We start from the raw sequence: 19,497 nt of genomic DNA, 5'->3' as shown, positions 1-19,497 counted from the left end.
CCGAGTCGGCCCCCAGTTATACCAACCTGCCACGCCGCTGTGCAGGAATATAACGAAAATGGGAGCGGAGAGTAAGGCAACAGCCAGGAGGCAGAGCGGGGGCGTGGGCAGCTGGTTAGCCGCCAGCACTGCCCCCGCCCCCGCCCGGGGGCCTGCGTCCGCTAGGCTGACAGCCCTTGCACAGCCCTTTCATTGGTCATCCGCCACAGAACCCATGCTCATACGAGGGCAAGCACCCAATCAGCGATGCTCGTCTCCGCCCAGCCGGCCCACGCTAGATCGCGCTGTTTCTGTCCCCCCCGTGGCACGCCGGGAGTTGTAGTCTAATGTCGCGTCTCTGCCGGCGAAGGAGGGAGATTCGGAACTACTCCACCCAAAGGGCTGAGCGCGGATCGTGTTCGGCTTTTAGGAGTAAGCCGCCAACAATCTGGCTCAAGCAAGAACCCGCATCCAGGAACAGGTGAGAGAGGTCGCGTGCTGGGACTGGAGGCGGAGGTCCGAGACCCGGCCTTACTTCTCTAGGGATGCTGTGGGGCACGGGAAGCCCAGTCTGTTGTGCTGGGGTCGGTGGCTCAGCCAGCCGGCCCTCTGGCTGTGCGGAAACTCCCGAACTTCGCCCATGTGTTTTCCTGACACTGCCCACCATGTCGGACCTGGGTTTACTCCTGCTGCGAGCCCTCCCCGCCCGCCCAGAGTTGCTCCGAGGCCATCTGCCCAAATCCCAGCGCCTCCTGCGAGGCTCGGGATGCCCCGTGCTCGCGCTCCACCGCTTGTGTCCGCAGCACCCATGGGGCGTAACTCAGAGCCTGGGCACCCCGCTTCATCGTCTGTCTAGGAAGAGCTGGCTTCTAGATTTGGCAGTGCTTCTGCCCAGCTGCCCTCTTAGCTCCTAGGCCCCCCAGTTTGGCTTCTGTGTGATTTAGGGATCCTCTTAACCCTAGTCCTGGGGTGCCGCGCTCTGCACCCACTCCTTCTCCAGCCTCGTGCACGCAGCCTTCGATTCTAACCTTACTCCTAAGTGGCTATCTGTTGGGTCCCAGTCACCAGCCCTACTTTTTGTTCCCTGAAATATCCTTTCTGTAGTTATTCCCAACTTTTGCCCCCAAGGGGGCGGGGCGTTGTGGGCCAAGAAGTTTAAAAGGTTGGTGGGGGTCTTCCAGGAGCTGCGACCAAGCAGCTGCCTTCGACCAAGCAGCTGCCTTCGGTGCTTGCCCCTGCAGGGAGTGCTCGGTGCCCCCACCCCATGCCACTCCCACGATGCCCTTGTCCCGCTGGCTGAGATCTGTGGGGCTCCTCCTGCTGCCAGCTCCCTGCTGGGTGCCCCGGGAGAGGTTGCTGGGTTCCCTACGGAGGCCCTCTCTGGTGCACGGGTACCCGGTCCTGGGGGCCTGGCACAGTGCCCGATGCTGGTGCCAAGCGAGGACAGAGGAGCCCCGGTGAGTGTGGTTGGGGTGAGGGGTCTTGGGGAGGGGAGCACCGGTCGGGTCTCTGACTTGTTCTTCCCTTCTTCAGAGCACTTTGCTCCTCTCTCATAATGAACGGAGACCAGAAGCCAGATGCTTACGCCCAAGAGAAGCAGGACTTCATCCAGCACTTCTCGCAGATCGTCAGGGTGCTGACCGAGGAGGAGATGGGGCACCCGGAGACGGGCGACGCTATTGCCCGTCTTAAGGAGGTGAGGGAGGCGTGACTGGAGCACGTGAGCCACTGGGCACCCTGCCCTTGTGTGTGGGCTACAGCTGTGGCTTTTGGTTCTGGACAGAGAAAGGAGGAGGCTTTTTAGGGGTGGCTTTGGGCAGGGCTGTGTGGGGTGCCTGTTTCAACCTGACTTCTGGCTGTGGGAGGGGATGGGCCACCCACACTGCTCTGCGTGGAACCGGGTAAGGCTGTGGTTCAGTGTCCTGGAGTCGGAAGGGGACAGCCAGGGGAGGAAGGCGGGCTGGGGGGTCCTGTCTCCCCTAACCCGGAACCCCCCCCCCCCCAGGGTGATTGCTGTGATGCTGAAGTTGCCTAATCGTTTGCTTTTGTTCCTTTGGAGTGTCTAGTAAAATTCTTTCTCTAAGCGTTGTCTGTCTCGTCTCTGAGGGGACCCGAGGGAAGGCGGGGAGGGCTCTGTCCGCGTGGAGATGGGGATTGAAGGGGACGTCGGCTCCGGGGCAGAGCAGAAGGCAAAGTGAGACCCAAGCACTGGGCAAGGCGATGCAGCCAGAGTGCGCCTGGGCACGAGGGGACCCGGCCGCTGTGCCCATGACTTGGGGGAAGGCAGGGGAGCAGCTCCCTGGAGGAGGAGGTGGGGTTAGGGAGGAGAAAGGTAGGTGGGAAATGGATCTCCAACCTGGGTCCCCTCCAACGCCTCCTCTGGCCAACTTTGGGGGGCCTTGTCTTTCGTAGGGAGGGAGGCTTTCACTGCAGGTGGGCTGAACTCTGGGTAGCAGGTGTAGGGCAGAGTGGTGAAGGGGAGGTCCAGGGACGTGGGGATGGGGCAGGGACCTGAGAAGGAGGCCTGAACAAAATGCGTGCTGAGCATCTCCTGAGTTCAAACCCCGTTTAGGGTTGGGGAGCAGCATTGAATCCACTATGGAGCCTGGGCACTGGCTGTCTCCAGGACTTCAGGGAAGGAGCCAAGGGAATAGCAATTCCAGGGGCTCCCTGGAGGAGGCGCTGGGGAGGCTACAGGAAGGGGGCACTGGAGAATGGGGGAAGGCAGGGAGAACCTCAGTTGGTGTCGTGTGGACTCTGACGCCCTGTCCCTCCCCCTCGTTGCCAGGTCCTGGAGTACAATGCCATTGGCGGCAAGTACAACCGGGGTTTGACGGTGCTGGTGGCCTTCCGGGAGCTGGTGGAGCCACGGAAGCAGGACGCTGAGAGTCTCCAGCGGGCCCTGACCGTGGGCTGGTGTGTGGAACTGGTGAGAGGGGCTTCCGAGAGGAGGGCGCAGGGGCCTCGTGTCTGTGCTTCTGTGCCTCTCGTGTGCTGGTGCCAGTTTTACCTAGGGGATCACTCCCGGGGTTAACAAGCGGGGGCACCCTCCTTGGTCATCAGCTGTATAAATAAGTGCAGGTAGACGAGAACCTGGCCTCCAAACCTGCCAGAGAGGCCTCAGCTCTGTGCTCGGAGCAGGAGACCTGCACTGCGTTCCTGAATGCCAGGCCTTTGGGGAGTGAACCACTGGGGAGTTCTGTCTGTCTCAGAAAATCTGTACGTGCTTGTAAAATCTGTTGGGTCACTCCCCAAATGGCTGTAACAGTTGAGGCTGGGCCAGGCCAGAGCCAGGAGCTGAGAACTCCATCCAGGGCTCCTATGTGTGCTACAGGGACTTAAATACTTGAGCCATCATCTGCTGCTTCCTAGGCACATTAGCAGGAAGCTGGATCAGAAGCTGAGTAGCCAGCACTCAAAGCAGCACTCTGATAGGGGATGTGAGCGTCCCATGCAGCGGCTCGTCCTGCACGCCGTGATGCCCTCCTCAGTGGAGTTCTTCTGCCGGACTGTTCTAGAGCAGAGATTCAGGATTGGTAGCCCTTGGCTGGCGCCGCGGCTCACTAGGCTAATCCTCCGCCTGTGGCGCCGGCACCCTGGGTTCTAGTCCCAGTTGGGGCGCTGGATTCTGTCCCGGTTGCCCCTCTTCCAGGCCAGCTCTCTGCTGTGGCCCAGGAAGGCAGTGGAGGATGGCCCAAGTGCTTGGGCCCTGCACCCCATGGGAGACCAGGAGGAAGCACCTGGCTCCTGGCTTTGGATCGGCACAGTGCCCCGGCTGCAACGCGCTGGCTGTGGCGGCTACATGGGGGATGAACCAACGGAAAAAGGAAGACCTTTCTCTCTGTCTCTCTCACTGTCTAACTCTGCCTGTCCAAAAAAATAAATAAATAAATAAATAAATAAATAAAAAAAAAATAAAAGAATTGGTAGCCCACTGGTAGCTTTTGAAAACGTTTTAAAATTAAATCCCCTGGGGCTGGCGCTGTATAGGCTAAGCCTCCACCTGTGATACTGGCATCCCCCATGGGCGCCGGTTCAAGTCCCAGCTGCTCTACCTCCGATCCAGCTCTCTGCTATGGCCTGGGAAAGCAGTAGAAGATGGCCTAAGTCTTTGGGTCCCTGCGCCCAAGTGGGAGACCCAGAAGTTCCTGGCTCCTGGTTTCAAATCGTCTCAGATTGGCCCAGCTCCGGCTGTTGCAGCCATTTGGGGAGTGAACCAGCGGGTGGAAAACCTTTTTCTCTCTCGCTCTGTCTCTGTCTATAACTGCCTCTCAAATAAATGAATACAATCTTAAAAAATAAAAATAAAGTCCCCTAAATTTCACAAAGAAGAGATTTTGGGGCTGTTGTGTGGCACATCAGGTTAGGCCACCGCCTGCAACACCAGCATCCCATATGAGTGTTGGTTCAAGTCCTGGCTGCTCTACTTCTGACGCAGTTTCCTGCTGGTGCGCCTGGGAAAGCCGTGGATGATGGCCCGACTGCTTGGGCCCCTGCCTCGCACGTGGGAGACCTGGATGGAGCGCCTGGCTTCTGGCTTTGGCCTGGTGCAGCTCCCATCTTTCATGGCCATTTGGGGAGTGAGCCAGCAGGTGGGGGATCTTGCTTTCTGTCTTTTTCTTTATCTGTCTGTAACCCTGCCTTTCCAATAAATCAATCTTTAAAAAGGAAAGAAGAAGTTTCACTTAAAAACCTAGGTTTCTGGCCTCTCCCAGGGAAGTGCAGGATCTGCGCCGCGTTCTGGGTCGAGGCTGCCGGCCCAGTGCAGGCGTGCTCCTCGGCGTCTGCCTCTCCTCCGCTCGCTCCGCACTCTCCTGTCTTTGAAGCTGTAGTTTGCTGGCCCTGCGTAAAGGCTTCCCAAGCAGCGGGGGGCCTGAGTTTCAGGAGGGGGTGCCAGGCCCGAGGCGGGCGGGAGTGAATCCGGAAAGGATGGGTACTGGGGGTCCGGTGAGTGGTGGATGCTGCTGGCCTCCTGGCCCGAGGAGAGGAGCAGCTGGCTTGGAGCACGTGCCAAGCTCTGTCAGCCACGCTGTGTTCTTGGCCCCGAGGCTCTCTCCTGGAGCTTGTGAGTGACGTGGGCTGGAGACGGGGTTGGCCCCCAGGCAGGTAGCAGGACGAGGGCCCTGGATGATGGAGACATGCTTCTCGAGACCCAGCGGGCTGAGGAGCCCATAAGCTTGGAGATGACCGGCCAGGAGAGCAGGGCAGGAGGGGGTGGGCGGGGCGGGGCGGGGCGAGGAGCAGAGCTGGGGGCCTGGGGCCATACCTGGCTGCTCCCTGTGTACCCTGAGGGCTGCTGGACATGGCTGTGATGCCATCGCCTCCTGTGCACCCCATCAGCTGCGCGCTGTGCTTTCTACATGGGTGATGTTAGGGTTCTGCTTCTGTCCTCATTTTCCTCTTCCTCTTCTGCATTTACTGCCTAAGTAACCACAGTACCGGCTGCACAGCCAGGCTGTTTCATGGTGATATCATAGCATGTGGCAGATATTCCACAGATATTTCACATTCTCCCTAGGTTCCTCTATCGCTATTGTTGTATGCATCCAGGATCCAGTGCAGGGTGGTGCGTTGCATTCGGTAGTCTTTCTCCATTTTCTTTTTAAAAATTTATTTATTTAGGGGCTGGTATTGTAGCATAGTAGGTAATGCTTGCCGCCTGTGATGCCAGCATCCCATATGGGCACCAGTTCCTGTCCCGGCTGCTCCACTTCCAGTCCAGCTCCCTGCTAATGGCCTGAGAAAAGCAGTGGAAGATGGCCCAAGTGCTTGGGCCCCTGCACCCACGTGGGTGACCCGGATGAAGTTCATGGTTCCTGGCTTCATGTGGCTCAGCTCTGGCCATTGTGGCCGTCTCGGGGATGAACCTGTATGGAAGATTTCTCTGTCTCTCCCTGTCTCTCCGTACCTCTGACTTTCAAATAAATAAATAAATGCATCTTTTAAAAAGTAAATATTTATTTGGAAGGCAGAGTGACAGAAAGAGAGGGAAAGACAGAGGTCTTCTGTCTGCTTTTTCACTCCCCAAAATGGCTGCAATGGGCATGGTTGGGCCAGGCAGAAGCCAGGAGCCAGGGGCTTCATCCAGGTCTCCCACGTGGGTGCAGAGGCCCAAGCACTTGGGCCATATTTTTTGCTTTCCCAGGTGCATTGGTGGGGAGTTGGATTGGAAGCAGAGCATCTGGGACTCAAACTGGCACTCCAGTATGGGGTGCTGGCATCGTAAGTGGTAGCTTACCCACTGGGCCGCAACACTGGCCCCTTTCTCTGGTCTTTAGTCCAGAACATTCCCTCTGCCAGTCACCTCCAGGCCAGGTGTTTGGTGTGGATGGATCTGATGATTTCCTTGTGGAGACAGCTGGGCCACACGGTGAGGAACACATGCTCCCGTGGTGATGCAGGGGTCCCCCCCCCCCCCCCGCACATCCCGGGGAGATGCGGCCCCTCAGTGCTGAGGGCCTGCCCCTGAGGCTCCCGACTGTCCCACCCGCGAGGTCTCTGGCACTGGCACTGGTAGTTCTCTTTCGCAGCCCCTCCCCCAGTGAATAGCAGGTGCAGGGGGTTCACCATCACTGCTGGGGCCCTGGAGGTTGAGGGGCCCCGGGTGGGCTCTCTCGGATGCTGTCTTTGGTTGAGTGGTTGTGGCTGACGCTGCCCTGTGGTCGCCCGTGGGTGGGCGGCTCTTGGGGAGCATGCCACTCCAGCGTAAGTGAAACCTGTGCCTCCAAATCCCGAGGGCCCCCGCTGCCCCCTCTGGGGTGAGGTCAAGTAAAGGCACACGTGGACGCCTCCTTCCCCGAGGACCTGGCCCGGGACAGTAGTCGGGGTGGCAGTGGCCCTCTCCACACGGCCTGCACCTGCTTCCTCAGCAACACGGACCCACCAGAACACACAGTCAGGAGGGGGTGAGGTTTTAAAGAAACCAGGTCCTGGGGCCGGCGCTGTGGCGTTGTGGGCTAAGCTGCCACCTGCGATGCTGGCATCGAGTCCTGGCTGTCCGCTTCCAACCTGGCTCCCCGCTAATGCGCCTGGGAAGGCAGTGGAGGATGGCCCAAGTGCTTGGGCCCTGCACCCATGTGGGAAACCCGGATGAAGCTCGTGGTCCCTGGCTTCTGCCTGGCCCAGCCCTGGCCATTGCAGCTGTTTGGGGAGTGACCAGCAGATGGAAGCCCGCCCGCCCGCCCTCTCTCTCCTCTCTCTCTCTCTCTCTCTCTCTCTCTCTCTCTGTGTAACTGTGTCTGATCTCTCTGTCTTTCCCGATCTCTGTGTAACTGTGTCTCTCATATAAATACATCTTAAACAAACAAATCAGGTCTGGAAAAGCTGCTTAAGGAGCATGTCCCTGGGCTGCGGGACGTGTCCTGTGGTTGTGAGTGGCCTTCTGCTCTCATTTCCTTTCTTTGAGAGACAGCAGTGAGGCCCTCCCTCCCCCGGGGACGGGTGGGGAAGCCACCAGGTTAGGGTCCCTTTGGAAGAGGTCAGAGATGTTTCAGACCCAGGAGGCAGATTTTGGTGCCCTGGATTAGACCCACCCCTCTCACTGAGTTCCTGTAGGGAGGCTGTCCTGGTCAGAGGCCTGGAAGCAGGGCTGCAGTGGTCCCCTCAGGGAGCCTCCTTTTGTTAAGTCACTTAGCACGAAGCAACCTTTACGCCTTCTCTCAAGGCAGAGTGCATCTCAGGGCGCTTTACTCTCCCTGAGGATGGGCTAATCCCGCGCCGATCAGAGATCTGTTGTCTCTTACCTGGGACAGCAAGGTGCGTAGCCCTACTGCGTAGGTAGGGAGGCTGAGCCAAAGAGGCCATGAGCTTTTCCAGAGCCCACAGTGCAGAAGTCACCAGCTGGGCCCCCACCCCGCCACACCCCTTTTCTGGCTCACAGCAGCTTTGTCCTTCCTAGAAGGAACATTCTGGAACATTCCAGGGAGCCCTCAGGGGCTTACATCTCTCTTGGTTTTCCTAGCTGCAAGCTTTCTTCCTGGTGTCAGATGACATCATGGATTCTTCCCTCACCCGCCGGGGGCAGCCCTGCTGGTATCAGAAGGTAATGCGGGCTGGCCGGGCGGGAGGCTGCAGGGGGCGGGGGGCGGCGGGTGCCGGCCGAGGCGGGTGCCAGAGATGGCTTGCTCATTTCCTCCGCCCCTCCCAGCCAGGCATAGGTTTGGACGCCGTCAACGATGCCCTGCTTCTGGAAGCGTGCATCTACCGCCTGCTCAAGTTCTACTGTCGGGAGCAGCCCTACTACCTGAACCTCATCGAGCTCTTCCTACAGGTGTGTCTAGGCCAGGGCTGCCCCGGTGGTCTCGGCCTCCGAGGACGTTCCCAGCTGCAGGGCACGGGAGATCCTTAGGTGGCCTTCCTGGAAGGGAGACCTCGAGGGAGTTGGGAGAGGCGAGAAGGGTTTCTGTGGCCTTGTGGGACTGGAAGAAGGGGCTGGGGTGGATAGGTGCTTGAGGGGCTCCCCACCCTGCAGCCTGATTCTGCCCACTTGTCACTGCGCTGGGACCTGGGACTCCCCCAAACCTGGAGGAAGCCCGGCTCACGGGCTGTCTTCGTCTTCCTTAGAGTTCTTACCAGACTGAGATTGGGCAAACCCTGGACCTCATCACAGCGCCCCAGGGCAGTGTGGACCTAAGCAGATACACTGAAAAGAGGTGGGAGCCGGTGGCACCCATTCTGGTCGAAAGGGAGGGCTCAGGGTGGGCACCGTCCTTCTGAAGAGGTCATCTCGTCCCCTCCACAGGTACAAATCCATCGTCAAGTACAAGACAGCCTTCTACTCCTTCTACCTCCCCGTGGCCGCGGCCATGTACATGGTGAGCGCGCCCCCTCGCCCTCCTGGCGTGCCAGTGGGGCTCTCGGCCGGGGTGACTGGACAACCTGCGGCCTCCACCAAATGACTGGGCCACCTCGAGGAGGTCACTTAGCCTCTGCTTCCTCCGCCGTGCTGTGGGACAAGAGCCCTGGCTCACAGGCCTGTGGCGATAACCAGGGCGAGGTGTGGCCCGAAGCAGGGGAACAGGGGCAGGAGTGTGTGTAGTAGGGGGACTGTTCAGTCACGTGGGCGAAGGCCAGGTCCCAGAAGGCCTTGCTTCTCCAAGTGCTCTTCACCCAGGAGGAAACTGGAGGTGACACAAAGGTGAAGAACAAGAGGGGACCCAAGTGACCTGGGAGCTGGGAATTGTGAGGGCAGAGTGAGTCTGAGCGCCCTCAGAACTGGTCTCCCAGGAGTGGCCGGGAAGGTGGACTGTCAGTCAGGACTTCCGGGTCAGGGAGGCCGAGGACGTCTGAAGGAGGTGATCTGAGGGCCACAGGAGCACCAGAGCCCGTGGAGGAAGCGGCCAGGGAGCTGGAGCGCCTTGGGGGTCGGCTCCTTAGGCTCTTCCCTATCCAGGCAGGCATTGACGGGGAGAAGGAACACGCGAATGCCAAGAAGATCCTGCTGGAGATGGGGGAGTTCTTTCAGATTCAGGTAGGAAGGCCAGAGGCAGTGGGGGGTCCGGCACCAGCTTCCTCGCCCCCCCCCCCCCCCAGCCGCCTCATTCCTCCCTGCCTGCCCCCGCCAGGATGATTACCTCGACCTCTTTGGGGACCCCAGTGTGACCGGCAAGGTTGGCACCGACATCCAGGACAACAAGTGCAGCTGGCTGGTGGTCCAGTGTCTGCAGCGGGCCACCCCGGAACAGCGTCAGATCCTGCAGGTGCCCGGGAGAGGGCCAGGGCAGCCGGGAGTCTCACCCCGGGGGGTGGGTGTCACCCCTGGGTGCCGTCCGGCAGGGTCTGCAGGTGGTCGCTGTCGCAGGCTGCCAGTGTCCACTGGGAGCTGCTCCTCCTCGCACAGTGCGCAGAACAGCACCAGCACCCCCAAAAAAAGAATGATCTGGCCCCAAAGTGGCGAAATTCGAGGGCAGAGGAAGCTGAAGCCCCAGGCAGTATCTGACCATTTGGGCTGGGGCAGGGGGCAGGAGTGGATGTTCTCGAATCCGAATGAAGGGTGTGGAGAGCTGGAGGCCGAGGGTAGGTAAGGCTGAGCGCAGTCTCCCCCCCCCCCCAGGAGAATTATGGGCAGAAGGAGGCCGAGAAGGTGGCCCGGGTGAAGGCACTGTACGAGGAGCTGGATCTGCCGGCCGTGTTCTCGCAGTACGAGGAGGACAGCTACGGCCACCTCATGGGTCTCATCGAGCAGTACGCTGCGCCCCTACCCGCGTCCATCTTCCTGGGGCTAGCGCGCAAGATATACAAGCGGAAAAAGTGACCTGGAGGCCGCGAGGGAGGGGAGAGGAGGCTGTCAATAAATTATTGTGTAACCTTGTGGTTCTGTGCGTGCTCAAGTCACCTGGGGCCCCGGCTGTGTCGGGGCGGGGGCGAGGCGGCTGCAGGCTGGCTCTAGGTGGGTGACACAGGCAAGACGTCAGGCGCGGGGAGGCGGGGCTGGGCTACGCCACGCCCATGCGCGGAGGGGTGCGGCTGCGCAGCGGAGCGGGTTGGCCCAGCGCCCCTCCCCTCCCCTCGGCTCTGTGCCCCGCCGGGCGGGGACGGTGGGAGCCGCTGACCAGCCCAGGGCCGGAGCGGTTCCAGGAGGACCCTGGTGAGGAGGGCTCGGCACGTGGGATCGACCGGGGCTGGCGGGGTGGGGCAGGCCAGCGGGAGTATTAGTGAATAGCGCAGGGGTGGTGGGTGGTGGTTAGATGATGGAGATGAGCGAGAGAATGGACAGGCGACCTCGGTAGCGAGCCGGGTAAGGGCGTACGGAGGCTGCAGGCTGGAGCCGGTGCAGGGCAGCCTGCGGATGCAGAGTTGACGTCCTGACGGCTTCTCTGTCCTTCTCCCCCTCCAGCCCCCGCCCCTTTCCTGCATTAACGGGGCTTGCCCTGATCCCCTCCGGCCCCTCCCCCCCCCACTGCTTTTAAGACCTTTTGGGCGGGGTCTCCCTTGGCCCCTTCCTCTGAGAGGGAGGTGTAGGCTGGAGGGAGGGCAGGGTCAGCTTGCTGCAGCAGGGCCGGGGGATCCATTCTGGGCTGCATCTTCTTCCAAGCCTCTGCACCCCCACGGGGCCGCATTCTCTGACCCTCCCGCTCCTTTCCTGGGGCGGGGTGTGTGTGTGTGTGGGGGGGCTTGTACATTCGACTCCACCTGCAAACACTGCAGTGGAAACTAAAGGCCAGTCGATGGCGATTTGCATCTTATTTAAATATCTTCCAAAGCAGCCAGAGTCAGTCACCTCCGTGTCCTTCCCCGGCCCTTGCCCTCACTGGCTGGGTCTCACCACCCCCGGCTTCTAGGTCTGCATTCTGCGGTTGCCAGGTAGGTGGATGTGAGAGGCCGGATCCTCCCGGTTTAGAGGCCATCGCGTCGCCGCCGGCACCATGCTGTCCCCTCAGAGGGCTTTACTCTGCAACCTCAACCACATCCACCTCCAGCACGTCTCCCTAGGCCTGCACTTGTCCCGCCGCCCAGAGCTGCGCGAGGGGCCCCTGAGCACACCCCCTCCCCCGGGAGACACTGGGGGCAAGGAGAGCAGGGGCCCCTGCAGCGGGACCCTGGTGGATGCCAATTCCAACAGCCCAGCCGTGCCCTGCCGATGCTGCCAGGAACACGGGCCAGCAGCCTTAGAAAACCGGCAGGATCCGTCTCAGGAGGAGGAAGGGGTGGCCTCTCCCTCGGACCCGGGCTGCTCCTCCTCTCTCAGCTCCTGCTCTGACCTGAGCCCGGACGAGTCGCCGGTCTCCGTCTACTTGCGCGACCTCCCTCGCACCGAGGATGGCCACCCGCAGCCCAGCATCGTGCCCCCGGGGCAGGGCTCCCCACTTGCTGCAGCAGGCCCTGGGCCCTGCTCCCCGGACAGCTTCTGCTGCTCCCCCGATTCCTGCTCAGGCACCTCCTCCCCACCCGGCCCTGACCTGGACTCCAACTGCAACGCCCTGACCGCCGCCCAGGACCTCGCTTCCCCGAGCCTGGAGGACGAGGAGGAGAGTGGGGAGCAGGACCTTCCCACCTCTGAGCTCTCGGAGGCGGAAGATGGGAAAATCGATGTTGGGAAAACGGAGCCCAGTTGGAAAATCAACCCCATTTGGAAAATTGACACAGAGAACGCTGAAGCTAGATGGAACCTCCCCGACAACAATAACTCTGGTTGGAAAACCAACGGAAATACTAACTGGAAAACGGAACCTGGGAAATTCGACTCTTGTTGGAAAACCAACACAGGACTAGCTGATTCCGGCTCGCAAACAGATGCAGGAAAAATTGATGGGGGATGGAGAAGTGACGTCAGCGAAGAGCCGGCGCCCCATCGGACAATCACGTCCTTCCACGAGCTGGCCCAGAAGCGCAAGCGGGGCTCGGGGCTGCCCCCGGTGCCGCAGGCCAAGAAAGATCGCAGCGACTGGCTCATAGTTTTCTCTCCGGACACCGAGCTCCCCCCCGCCGGCTCGCTGGGCGGCACCTCGGCGGCTCCGCGGGAGGTCACCACCTTCAAGGAACTGCGGTCCCGAAGCCGGGCCCCGCCCCCGCCCGTGCCCCCACGAGACCCCCCAGCTGGCTGGGCCTTGGTGCCGCCCCGGCCCCCACCCCCGCCCGTCCCTCCCCGGAGGAAGAAGAACCGGCTCGGGCTACAACCCATCGCGGAGGGGCAGCCCGAGGAGGGCAGGGCGGCCAGCCCCGCGGCTGGCGAGGAGGCCCCAGCCGCGAAGGAGCCTGAGGAGCCCGGCGCGCAGAGCGGCCTCGAGGGTAAGAGACTGCAGGAACCGGAGAGGAGGGCTGGGCTTCGGCCTCGCCCACTCCTCCCGAGCTTCCAGCCCCGCCCCCTGTCTCCATTCTGTGTCATTCCCCGCCCCCTCCACCAGGGAGCGCTCCGGGAAAGGGAAACCGGGCGGGCCCTTGGGCTACGGGACTAACTCTCTGCTCCCTCTTTCTCCCGCCCCTCTTTGCCTGGCTGCTGGCCCCGCTGCCCTCCCTCCCCTCTGCGCCTGGCCCCGCCAATCCTGCCTGCAGCCGGTCCCCTCCTACTCCCCCGACCCCTGGTTTTCCGGCTCTCTGCCGACGGGCGCCCCCTGTTGGCGGGTGAGGGCGCGGGCGCAGCTGGGTCCCTGCTCCTTGCGCCCCTGGCCCGGCGGCCGGGCGCCGGGCTGCGGTTGCTGGGGGCGCCGAGCCCCCCGGAGGAGCAGCTGCTGCCCGTCCGCCTGTCCCCGGTGGGAGCCTACTCGCCCCCGACGCGGGGGGCCCTACCCTGCCTGGCCAGCCCTGAGCTGGCACTGCTGCTGTCCCCGCTCTTCCCCAGAAGTAGCACCTTCCCCGCCGCGGCTCCCCCGCCCCGCCAGGTACCCGCCCCCCCGCTGTCACCGCCACCTCGTCCGCCGAAGGCCCCTCGCTGGACCAGGAGCCCGCCGCCTCCGCCCAGGCTACGTAAGACGGTGGCGGGCGAGCCACGCCGAAGGAGGGGCCGCCCCGCCCACCCACAGCCCGTCCCACCCGCGCCGGACCCTCAGTCTGGTCTTTTCTCCTGGTTACCCGGCTTGGTCCCACCCTCCAACTTGGGCATTCCGGCCAGTTCGCTGGTCCTGGGCCGTGTGGCCTCGCCTGGAGGCGCGGCGGGGGTCGCTGCTCTTCCTGCTGCCGTGGCCCGGCGCCCCTCCCTCCAGGCCTGCCCTAAGCAAAGTGGACATGGCTTGCCCGACCTCCAAGCCCACTTTAGGGCGCGTCCCATACATGGCTAGGGACCAGGAGTCGCGCCCTCGGCGGAGTTCTTCCCGCGCAATTCGGGCTGGATCCCCCTCCCTCCCCGGCCCCCATCCCTTGCTGGGAGAGGGCGGAGGGCGAAGCGCCCGGGGGAGCTCATTGGTCCAGGAGGCTCTGGCCACGCCCTCCCGGCAAGCCCGCCCCACGTGGGGCGAAGGAGGCGCTGGACTCGGGGATGCTGGCGTGGGCCCCGGGTTTCCCCTTTCCGGCGCCTTCCAGCCCCCCCCCCCCCCGACCCGTGGGTCTCCCCTTCCCTCGCCCCGCCTCCCTGTCCCGTCTGTCTGTCTTTCCATTGGTTCGGGCTGCCCACGTGCTCCCCGGGCGCGGGGCGGGGCCGGGCCCGGGCGGCTCGCTGCGGGCCTCCCCCGGGGTTCAGGCCCCGGGCGGGCGGGCAGGCGGGAGGCGAGCGCGGTTCTCCTGCCGCACCGGGGCTTCGGGGTTCAGGAGGTGGGGAAGCAGGGATCGGGGTCCGGGGCCGGGCGGCGAGCGCCGGGACGCGGGGGACACTTCGCCTCGGGGGCCCGCGCCCTCCCCCGTCTGCACCAGACCCTTCAGGGGCTGGAGCGCTGCCGACCCCGCGGGAGATCACCTGTGCGGGAGCCCGGAACCCTCGGGTGACCTTTGGTAAGTGTCCCCGCGTCCTTCTTCCCTCACCCCAGTCCGTAGTTCCTGGTCATTCGCCGGTGTTCCCCGGGCCCAGCGGCTGTGGATGGCAGAAGCCCGGAGCGGGACCGGCCAGCTGCAGGAGCAGAAGAAAGGTAGGGCACCCCGACTGCGCACCCCTGCTTCTCAGCGAGCCGCGCCTCCCGGAGCCCCGCCTTCGGGCTGTCAGGGCCCTTGGCGCGTGGCGGGGAAGAGACAGGGGGCTTCGATGCGTCTTCTGCCCCCCGCCCCGTCGCAGGTCTCCTGATAGCCGTCAGCGCCTCGGTGGACAAGATCATCTCGCACTTCGGGGCGGCCCGGAACTTGGTTCAGAAGGTGAAGGTGGCGGGGGAGCCTGCTGGGGGCTCAGAGCGGGGGCGCAGGGACACTGGGCGGGAGGTGGCTGCAGTGTCTCGGGCCCCTTCCGCATTGCGCCGCCTGCAGGCCCAGCTGGGGGACAGCCGGCTCAGCCCGGACGTGGGGCACCTGGTGCTGACCACCCTCTGCCCGGCGCTCCATGCCCTGGTGGCGGACGGCCTGAAGCCTTTCCGGAAGGACCTCATCACCGGGCAGCGCAGGAGCAGCCCCTGGAGCGTGGTGGAGGCCTCAGTGAAGCCAGGTGAGCGGCCGGGGCCGAGGCCGGGCCGGGCTGCGGGCGGGGCGGCGCCTCGCTGACCGCGCCCTTGTCCGCAGGCTCCAGCACCCGGGCCCTGGGAACCCTGTACAACCAGGTCTGCCGTCTGGCGCCGCTGAGCAGCAGCCGAAGCCGCTTCCATGCCTTCATCCTCGGCCTCCTCAAGTGAGTGTGGCCTTTCCCCACTGCCCCTTCGAGGACCTGAGGCCCGCAGGGGCATTGCGCGGGGGACCCCGTTGGGGGGGCTACGGCCCTGCCTCCTGGGGGGGACCAGCCCCTCCTCCTTGACCTCCCTCCCCTCCTCTGCTCTCCAGCACTAAGCAGTTGGAGCTGTGGTTTTCCAGTCTGCAGGAAGATGCAGGTAGGGGGCTGGGGATGGGAGACGGTGGGTTGCTGGGGCGGGTCGGCGGGGAGGAAGGAAGGGATCCTCTTCCGCTGCTTCCGGCTGGTCTTGGTGTCCTGCTGAGACCTTCTGAGCTCCAGGTGCCTCCGCCAGCAGCCCCTGCCCCAGGGCCCTGCGGCTGCCTTCACCCTGGGCCACCCCTGGGCCCTGCTCAGCAGCTCATGCCTCCTTTGGGCCCTTCCCCAGTGAGGGTCCACTTGCGTCCAAGCTCCCAGGAGGCCGTCCTCCCCATGTCGTGCGTGCTCTGTGGGCCTCCTTTCTGCCCCTTCACTCTTCCTTGGTTATCTGTCACCACCTGCTTGCTCCCTAGGCCATGGGTGCCCAGAGCCAGAGATATGGCCGCCCTGCCTTCCAGCATGAGGGCGGTGGCCTGGAGGGAGTTTGGTGGGCTGATGGGGGAAGGGCGTGCCCCCGGGCTGATGCTGGCCTGCTCTCCTCCAGGCCTGTTGTCCCTGCTGTACCTGCCCACTGGATTCTTCTCCCTGGCCCGGGCCGGCTGCCCGTCCCTGTCCACAGAGCTGCTGCTGCTGCTGCAGCCGCTGTCGGTGCTCACCTTCCACCTGGACCTGCTCTTTGAGCACCACCACCACCTGCCCCTGGGCCCGTCTCAGGCCCCCGCCCCGCCGGGCCCACCCCCAGCCCTGCAGCAGACTGTGCAGGCCGTGCTGCACTGGGGGGGGCGGCTGGCCCAGACTCTTCGGGGGGCTTCCGGGGAGGCTGCTGCAGATGCCTCGGCTCCTCCAAGTTCCTCTGCCGCGGGCAGCTGGTGGGAACAGCTGACCCAGGCCTCCCGGGTCTATGCCTCCGGGGGTACCGAGGGCTTCCCTCTGCCCCGGTGGGGACCCAGGCGTCATAGAGCTGCAGCAGAGAGTGCGCACGAGAGACCCCTGCCCACGGAGGAAGCGGCACCAGGCAGAGGCGTGTGGCTCGGGAGGCTGTTTGGAGTGCCTGGCGGCTCCGCAGAAACTGAGAGCGGAGCCCTGAAGTCCAGGTATTGGGGTACCTGCTCCCTCTGTGACCTTCTGACCCAGTGAGGTCCTGTGGGCCTCCCTGAAAACCTGGAGGTTGGCCATCTGGTCCTCTACAGCCTCTGGCTAAAAGCCTTAGCTTCGTCAATGGTTACATTGTACAGGTTTGTAAAGAACCTGGCTAAGGTTCTGGACTTTACCCCTTGATCTTTTTCCTATGCGGCCCTGTAGATTAAGAACACGTTTGCCTTAGGTACTGTGTGAGCCTGGGACCTCACTGGTCCCGTACAGACCCTGCTGGTTCTGCAGGTCTCTTGTGCCTTTTGGCGTTAGACCTTTGCTGCCCTCTCCCCGGTCACCCCAAAGGTGGCGGTGTCTCAGCTGCCACCCCGCCCTTAGTGACCGGCTTCCTGCTGCTTCTGACCCGCAGGCAGGCCCCGCAACCGCCCCCTCTCCCCAAGTCCCTGGGCTCCTGGGTTGTGTTCCTGGAGGTGGGGTGGCCTCCGTGAGCTGTGCCCCTCCCTGCAGGAGGCCGTCCAGCTGGCTGCCCCCGGCTGTGAGTGTGTTGGCCCTGGTGAAGCGGGGGGCCCCTCCTGAGACGCCCGCTTCTCCCGAGGAGCCCGAGGCCCCGGTGCCCAGCCTGGTGCAGGCCCACAGGTGAGGACGGGCACGATGCAGCGGGAGCCGAGGCTTTGCACAGAGCAGATGGGAGGCGGCCTAGCAGTCTGGGCTTTACAAGCAGACAGCGCTTGGTTTGCGTCGCATCTCTGCAGCCCTGGTTTCTCTGCAGTACTTGGGTTGTAGTTGCTAGGAAGGCCACACCTGGCATGCAGCAGGTAGGTGAGTGCAGACGCATGGCTCATCCCGTCAGTAGAGGCGTCTCATTTGGCCCAGGGGCTACTTTGGGTCTTGTTTCTTTTGGGTTCTCTCAGGCCATTGAATTAAGCGTCTTGATGTTTCCCTGGTTCACCGACACTTTCCAAGTATTGTGTCTGGCGGGGCCGGGGGAATACAGAGGTCAAGACGCTGGGAGTCCAGGACTCAAGGCGCTCACGGTCCGGTGGAGACATAGTGGATAAAGGAGCAGTTAGCATCTGTGTATGGTAAAGACTACGAAAGGAATCCGGAGCCCTCTGGGGCCATGTGCACAGGGCTGAGGCCTGAGGCCCTCCCGCCCAGTGATGGCAGAGGAATGTCCGTCTGGCAAAGGAATGGGAGGCCCACGCATGCTGAGTGAGAAACTGTGGGTACGCAGGGGCTGTGGCCGGAGTGGAGGAAGCCGACGGTTGTGCTGGTGCGGCGGCAGGTGTCACTGGGCCAGCTGCAGAGCCCTGGGGGAGTCCGAGCCAGGGAACGGCGTGCTTGCTTGTGTTTTACAGCGATCTGGATGCAGCTGAGGGAGGCAGGCCGAGAGGTTCCTGGAGACCAGTTAGAGCACAGCTGGGGAGCAGAGAGAGCGTGGGTATAGAGGCCTGAGCCCGGCTGGCTGGTGCAGCAGAGGTGGGGAGAGAGTGGATGAGGCAGTTGGCGATGCAAACAGCGCCTTTTGGTGATGGCGGTGGCGGCAACCCCTGGGTTTCTGTCAGCAACAACTGGGCAGAAAGCTGTGCCCTTCACCACTGCAGGGGATGCAGGAGGGACCAGTTGGCAGCTTCAGATGAGTCACTTAGTTTGTGTATGTTGAACTGGAAGCGTCAGGGACAAGCGCGAGCAGCGTCAAATACGCAGATCAAGAGTGCGTGTGGCCCGGGAGAGGGCTAGGCCCAGCATCAGCGGGTCTGTGGACGGCCTCCAGAGCCCGGTCCATGCTCACTGAGCTGAACTAGCAGGCGCGCTCTGTGCAGGGGTGGGGGCGAGGCCTGGGGGCACCTGCACCTCCTTTCATCTCAGCATCTTCCTCTGGTCCCCACAGGACGGTTCGGGCTCTGTGTGACCACACCGCTGCGGGCCCTGACCAGCTGAGCTTCCGGCGTGGGGAGGTGCTGCGTGTCATCACGACGGTGGACGAGGACTGGCTGCGCTGTGGGCGGGACGGCTCAGAGGGGCTGGTGCCTGTTGGGTATACCTCCCTTGTCCTCTAGCCCAGGGCGCGCCCCCTGCCTGCACGTTTCCCTCCTGCCATCTGGGAATGGAATGGCCTGTGAACACTGATCCACGACAACCAACCACCCCAGAAGCCTCTTCCCTGTCTGCAAGATGACAATTGTTCCCACATGCACTTCTGCTAAAAATATTTAAAATATTTAAAATAAACTTTCCGTCTTCCCTCCCATGCCCATCTGTAAGGTGAAATCTGCTTTTCTTCCAAATATATAACAAGGAATTCCCCTCCATGAACCCCCTCCTCTTTCCCACCTGCATATGGGAGCGGCCCCCTCTCTGCGACATGGCCGTCTGTGGGCCGCCCTCTGCTGCCTTCCTCCCCAAGTGGACTGTACCAGTGTAGTACGCGCCCGGCCCCTGAGCCCGAAGGGCCTCTGGTCTCCTTCCTGTGTATGGCATCTTCCCCACACTCCTCCCCTCATGTCGCCTGTATTGATGTCCTACTCACGCTGTATGAGGTGCTGACGCCTGGACACCCCTGGCGGGTGGGCCTGTGGTGGTCTGCCCCTTTCCCTTTGTTCCAATAAAGTGTGGGAGTTGAGTGCGTGTCCCTGTGGCTTTCGGGGCTCTGGCTTGGGGGACTTCCTCATTAATCTGAATGTTCTCTGAGGGATGTGGAAGGGAGCCCTGCTTGCTGCCTGAATCTCAAGTGCTGCTCCACGCTAAGATTTTAGTGCTGTGTTAAGACTGATAGAACCCTGGACAAATATGGGACCCAGGATGGGGGCAAGGAGGAGGAACACTCAGCCCCTGAATTGTGCTTACTCGATTCATTATCTGACACTGAAGGAAAGGATTAAAGAATTCCAAGAAGTGACATTTCATTGCTCCTACTCGGGTGATGTAATTCCAAGTGAGCAAAGTGACGTGCCGTCCGCTACTTGACAGGTGAGTTTCCTTTCAATCTCTGGAGTAGCAGAGATGCTCTATGGGCTGGGCATGGCAATAAAGGAGTTTCTAGACCGCAGAATCCAAAGCCAGAATGAACCAGCAGCAGGCAAGTCAGGGGAGGCTGAGAACTACGAAGTGACACA

At 62.5% G+C, this 19,497-nt stretch overlaps 2 protein-coding genes across 8 annotated transcripts; both read left to right on the top strand.

Annotated features, from left to right (window-relative positions):
• The first annotated feature begins 434 nt into the window (after positions 1-434).
• FDPS (farnesyl diphosphate synthase) lies at positions 435-10,290 on the top strand. 4 transcript variants are annotated; one of them, XM_070077582.2, is made up of 11 exons: positions 435-460; positions 1,221-1,436; positions 1,513-1,675; positions 2,768-2,908; positions 7,940-8,020; positions 8,126-8,248; positions 8,542-8,630; positions 8,720-8,792; positions 9,371-9,448; positions 9,543-9,677; positions 10,031-10,290. In XM_070077582.2, the coding sequence occupies exons 2-11, from the start codon at positions 1,258-1,260 to the stop codon at positions 10,229-10,231; spliced, it is 1,263 nt and encodes a 420-aa protein (XP_069933683.1). In that variant the 5' UTR covers positions 435-460; positions 1,221-1,257; the 3' UTR covers positions 10,232-10,290. The 4 variants fall into 4 exon arrangements, with proteins under 4 accessions (XP_069933683.1, XP_051713179.1, XP_051713180.3 ...); XM_051857219.3 differs by having other exon boundaries at positions 1,161-1,436; XM_051857220.3 differs by lacking the exon at positions 1,221-1,436.
• Positions 10,291-10,428: 138 nt separating this feature from the next.
• On the top strand, positions 10,429-19,004 carry RUSC1 (RUN and SH3 domain containing 1). 4 transcript variants are annotated; one of them, XM_051857214.2, is made up of 11 exons: positions 10,429-10,564; positions 11,259-12,705; positions 12,970-13,038; positions 14,373-14,471; positions 14,615-14,691; positions 14,800-14,974; positions 15,049-15,154; positions 15,304-15,350; positions 15,834-16,383; positions 16,889-17,017; positions 18,273-19,004. In XM_051857214.2, exons 2-11 carry the CDS (start codon positions 11,343-11,345, stop codon positions 18,439-18,441), a joined length of 2,784 nt encoding a protein of 927 aa, XP_051713174.1. In that variant the 5' UTR covers positions 10,429-10,564; positions 11,259-11,342; the 3' UTR covers positions 18,442-19,004. The 4 variants fall into 4 exon arrangements, with proteins under 4 accessions (XP_051713174.1, XP_051713173.2, XP_051713175.1 ...); XM_051857213.2 differs by having other exon boundaries at positions 12,970-13,380; XM_051857215.2 differs by lacking the exon at positions 12,970-13,038.
• The last annotated feature ends 493 nt before the right edge of the window (positions 19,005-19,497 follow it).

Source organism: Oryctolagus cuniculus, chromosome 7, assembly GCF_051225735.1.
Source record: "Oryctolagus cuniculus isolate XC-2025 breed Fujian yellow rabbit chromosome 7, ASM5122573v1, whole genome shotgun sequence".
Taxonomy (NCBI): domain Eukaryota; kingdom Metazoa; phylum Chordata; class Mammalia; order Lagomorpha; family Leporidae; genus Oryctolagus; species Oryctolagus cuniculus.
The sequence above is the reverse complement of the archived record's forward strand: the minus strand, read 5'-3'. Positions and strand labels throughout refer to the sequence as shown.

Coding starts and splice junctions, on each gene's coding strand:
- FDPS (XM_070077582.2), top strand. CDS start 1,258: ATGCCCTTGTCCCGCTGGCTGAGATCTGTGGGGCTCCTCCTGCTGCCA. Junction 1,437..1,512: donor GCGAGGACAGAGGAGCCCCG/GTGAGTGTGGTT, acceptor TCCCTTCTTCAG/AGCACTTTGCTCCTCTCTCA. Junction 9,678..10,030: donor AACAGCGTCAGATCCTGCAG/GTGCCCGGGAGA, acceptor CCCCCCCCCCAG/GAGAATTATGGGCAGAAGGA.
- RUSC1 (XM_051857213.2), top strand. CDS start 11,343: ATGCTGTCCCCTCAGAGGGCTTTACTCTGCAACCTCAACCACATCCAC. Junction 15,155..15,303: donor TTCATCCTCGGCCTCCTCAA/GTGAGTGTGGCC, acceptor TCTGCTCTCCAG/CACTAAGCAGTTGGAGCTGT. Junction 15,351..15,833: donor CAGTCTGCAGGAAGATGCAG/GTAGGGGGCTGG, acceptor GCTCTCCTCCAG/GCCTGTTGTCCCTGCTGTAC.